Here is a 4,313-nt window from a genome sequence, read left to right on the forward strand (position 1 = left end):
TAGCATCGCGATTTAATGGTCTTATTTTCAAATGGACTCGTCGAGTAGGTAACCTGACTTGGCGAGTCTTTTACTCTGTGTGAAAATTTTTGAAAATTTTTACTCTTTTTGAAATACTTCCACCACACCCCACACTCAAACTTTGGTTGTCCTCAAGCAATCGTTTTAGACGAATAATAAGATTTAGATAAAGAAATCCTAAGAAAACCACACAAAAGACAATAAAAGACGAAAAATAAAACAAAAAGGAAAAGTGAAAAGAAAGCAAACACAAGCAGCGGGTTGCCTCCTGAAAGAGCTTCTTTTTTAGGAGTCTTTAGCTGGACTCCTTCCCGCTTTATGTTGCAGCGGCTTTCTCCAAGTCCAACCCCTCTTCTAGTCCTTCATCCTTTGGCATTCCTTCTTCGTATCTCTTGATCATATGCCGATTGACTTTAATGCACGACCCATCCTTGCTCCATAACTCATCACCCCATATGGATATACATGCTTGATTGTAAAAGGCCCGGACCAACGAGTGCGTAATTTTCCCGGAAGGAGTTTTTGTCTTTAATTTGTACAAAAGAACTTTTTTCCCTTCTTCACACTCCTCATTACCCTTCAACCTTGCATCATGCCATCTTTTAGCCTTGTCTTTATAAATCAATGAGTTAGTGTAAGACTCATTCCTCAATTCCTCCAAATCATTTATTTGCAATAGTCTATTGGCACGCAACTCATTTGGCTCAAAATTGGATGTTTTTAAAGCCCAATAGTCTGTATTTTCAAGCTCCACGGGTAAATGACAATTCTTACCATATAATAGCCTATAGGGTGTGTGTGACATCCCTATTTTTATGGCCATAACAGATCGATTTAGTTTATGCTTTTAAAACAATTTGAGAGTAATCCTTTGATTAAAAGAGCTGCAGAATTTGTTTTCAAAACAAAATATGATAAAATAAGATTTTTCAAAGCATTTCTTCAAGAAATGGATTTTCATATATAACAAAACTCAGGATGTCATGTTCCGATACAGACCAAAAGCACAAATGGCATATTATAAGCCTTACAAAAGTTTTATACAACTACTAGCCTATAAAAAAATATCTTCACAACTTGTCTAACTTATTCTCTCGCGCCACTACCTGTAATACAAAGAAACTGAGTGAGTCAGGCTTGGGAGCCTGGTGAGCATATAGTGTTTTCAACCCACAATAATATAATTATTATATTTAATCATCAAACAATCAACCCAATTACTCATCCCCGTTATCTTCTTTAATTTTAAGGATCTACCTTAAGAATCATCTATCCTTATCATCTATCCTTTATTCCTAAGGATTGACCTAAGGAATAGGCATGAAGTCCATCACTGCCTAAGGTTTATACAACAAGCACTAAATACATAGCTTCCAACGTACATCTATAAGGCACTAAATCTGTAGCTGCCAATATAATCCTTTAGGAGCAGCTTCCATGATATTTAGATTACAACTAGTGAACACTTAAATCAAAATACTTGGTAAACACTCCGTTTGAAAATACTTAATGAACACCTAGTTCAAACAATGTGATAATAATGTATATCTAAATCCTGCAAGACCACTATTATTATTAATACATATATATATATATATATATATATATATATATATATATATATATATATATATATATATATATGTATATCATATTTCTAAAAGAATATATCCCATCCCGTCGATCCCTACGTACTGACCCTATACAATGATCTTACGAGATCTAGCCTAAGGAATCGAAATGAACAACAAACTGATGAAACTGCTTTGGAAATTCCGTGGCAGCAAACGAGGATCAATAAAGACGTCAAATGAGGGGAATGGAATAAATTTCACCACGAACCTTCATTCGTAAAAGAAAGAACCACAAGACAATTAAGTCAGGGGTAGCAGTGGTCCGAATATCGTGAGGTACTTTACCCCCAGACTCACCCTATCCAGCATCGAACTTTGCCTAGCAGTGGTATGAATATCGTGGGGTATTTTTAGCACCAAACTCACCCTATCCGGCAATATAACACCAGACATACTTAGTAGTGGTCTATTATCGACACACATTATTTGGCAGTCTACGAAGTTCGCTCAATTACTTTGTGAAAGGAAACGTTGACATATGAAGCTCGCCCGATCACTTCATAAAAGAAACGATGACTCCAAAGCTCTTTCAAAATAAAAAGTATGGGGAAATACTAATAAAGTACTCCTGTACGCTCCTGTAACCGACACATAATAGTGTCAAAAAGACTTTGTACATGATAGTACTTTTGGCACATTATAGTACTCTGGTATGCATAGGACTTGTACCCGAGTACATAATAATACCTCGGCACAAGCAGCACCTAAGACACAAGGCTTTGAAAAGGATTTCGTAAATAAAATGTACTTCTGTACGTAGGAAGTGGTCCACCGATCATCGATCTCACCACACACATACTCTTAATAAGAGGCAACCCAATGTCCAAACTTAACTGAACTATACATCCCTTTTTAAGTCTTAACCCATCACTAGGCAAACCTATAATGTTTATAATCAATTTTCGATACTATCTCTGTTTAGGCAACGCTAACTAGTGTATACTTAACACAGAGTTTTAAGTAATAATATCATATATATACACATCTTAACACATATTGAACCATAACGCACGTTTCGTATCATCAAATATATATCTAACACATATTTCGGGCAATAACAAATATTTCACATACATATATATTTAATACTTTAATCAATACTTGTATTAAGATCATGTCCATGAAAGGGACTATGCACATGATACCTTATCGGATGAACACATAGTTCAAAAATACATAATTCGTACTCCCGAATCTAAAATTTACCTCTTTACCTAATCCATATTCCCGGATCGGGTATATCTAATCTATCTTAATAAACAAACAATATATATATATATATATATATATATATATATATATATATATATATATCTGTGTGTGTGTGTGTGTGTGTGTGTGTGTATATATACACACACACACATAGAACGTATTTTATAAAATACTTCATATCTCTGTAAAAGATGAAAGAGACTATATACTCACTTGATAAGAGGACAATTCGACAACACTTCGTCTCTTAAAATAATATTCTTCGATGAAACCAGGATGTCTTCACACACCGGGCTTCTCGCGGGCACAGCTTCAGCTCGAAAACTCTTTTCTTCTCGGGATCTTTGGGGCTTCGGGACTTTCTTCTGGTGTCGAGATGATACCGGGGCTTTGAGGGTGCTTCAAGAGGGCTAGAGAGGGTGTAGAGAGTGAGAGAATGAAGGAATTAGCAACCAAAATCGGCTGCCCTTCGATTTCTATTTATAGGGATGATTTTCTAGATTCACGTCGTGAGTTCAGTCGTCATTAGGTGCGTCATCGCAACTTGGGTCTGTCGGGCTCTAGGAGACGTCATCATTGAGTTCACGTCATGAACTCTATGTTCACGTCATGAACTCTGACATAGTGTCGGGGTTCGTGCCCCGAACTTCAGAAATTCATATCTTTCGCATACAAGCTCCGTTTTCGACGTTCTTTATATCCACGCGTAGTTGAGATTATGCTCTACAACTCTCGTTTATACTCCGTTGGCTAATTTTGATTTATTTTTATTATATTATTTTAGTAGGTCGGGACAAGAAAACTTCGTTAGAAATTCATAACTACTTCATCTGACGTCCGTTTTCGTCTGTCTTTTTAACTTTGCATTACTATCGATGAGATCTTCGATTCTCATTTAGACTGTTTCAGCTAGAAACCACTCGATCTCATATTCGAACTTTGGACTGCATACTGCTAAGTTGGAACTTCAAAAAATCATAACTTCCTCATACGAAGTCAGATTTAGACGTTCTTTTTTATATACGCTCTCGGTTTAACGTATTCTACGTCTTTCATTTAGATCACTTATTATAAATTCACTATTTACGTCTTATAGCGTCGTGCCGAATATATCGCGAAACTTCGACATGTCATAACTTCTTCATTATAACTCGGATTTCAGCGTTCTTTATATGTACAGAAACCTTGTGACAAATAGTAGAACTTGGTTAAGATTATTTATTCTAAACACTCTTATATCAAAAAGTCATTTTTGTCGCTTATCGTCTCTAAATTGACTAGCCTGGATCTACGGGCATTACAGTGTTGTTCCAATGGGTGTCTTGAATGTGGTTCGGAAGGCCCAAAGTGCATCATCCAATTTATCCACCCAATCTTTTCTATTGCTACCCACTAATCTCTCTAAAATCCTTTTAAGTGCCTGATTCGTAATTTCGGTTTGCCTAT

General features: G+C 36.1%; 1 protein-coding gene across 1 annotated transcript; it reads right to left on the reverse strand.

Moving 5' to 3' along the window:
• Window positions 1-337: 337 nt before the first annotated feature.
• LOC111913248 (uncharacterized) lies at window positions 338-826 on the reverse strand. The gene has a single exon (XM_023908964.1). The coding sequence runs from the start codon at window positions 824-826 to the stop codon at window positions 338-340; it is 489 nt and encodes a 162-aa protein (XP_023764732.1).
• Window positions 827-4,313: the final 3,487 nt, after the last annotated feature.

This window comes from Lactuca sativa, chromosome 5 (assembly GCF_002870075.4).
Source record: "Lactuca sativa cultivar Salinas chromosome 5, Lsat_Salinas_v11, whole genome shotgun sequence".
NCBI lineage: Eukaryota > Viridiplantae > Streptophyta > Magnoliopsida > Asterales > Asteraceae > Lactuca > Lactuca sativa.

Coding starts and splice junctions, on each gene's coding strand:
- LOC111913248 (XM_023908964.1), bottom strand. CDS start 826: ATGTCACACACACCCTATAGGCTATTATATGGTAAGAATTGTCATTTA.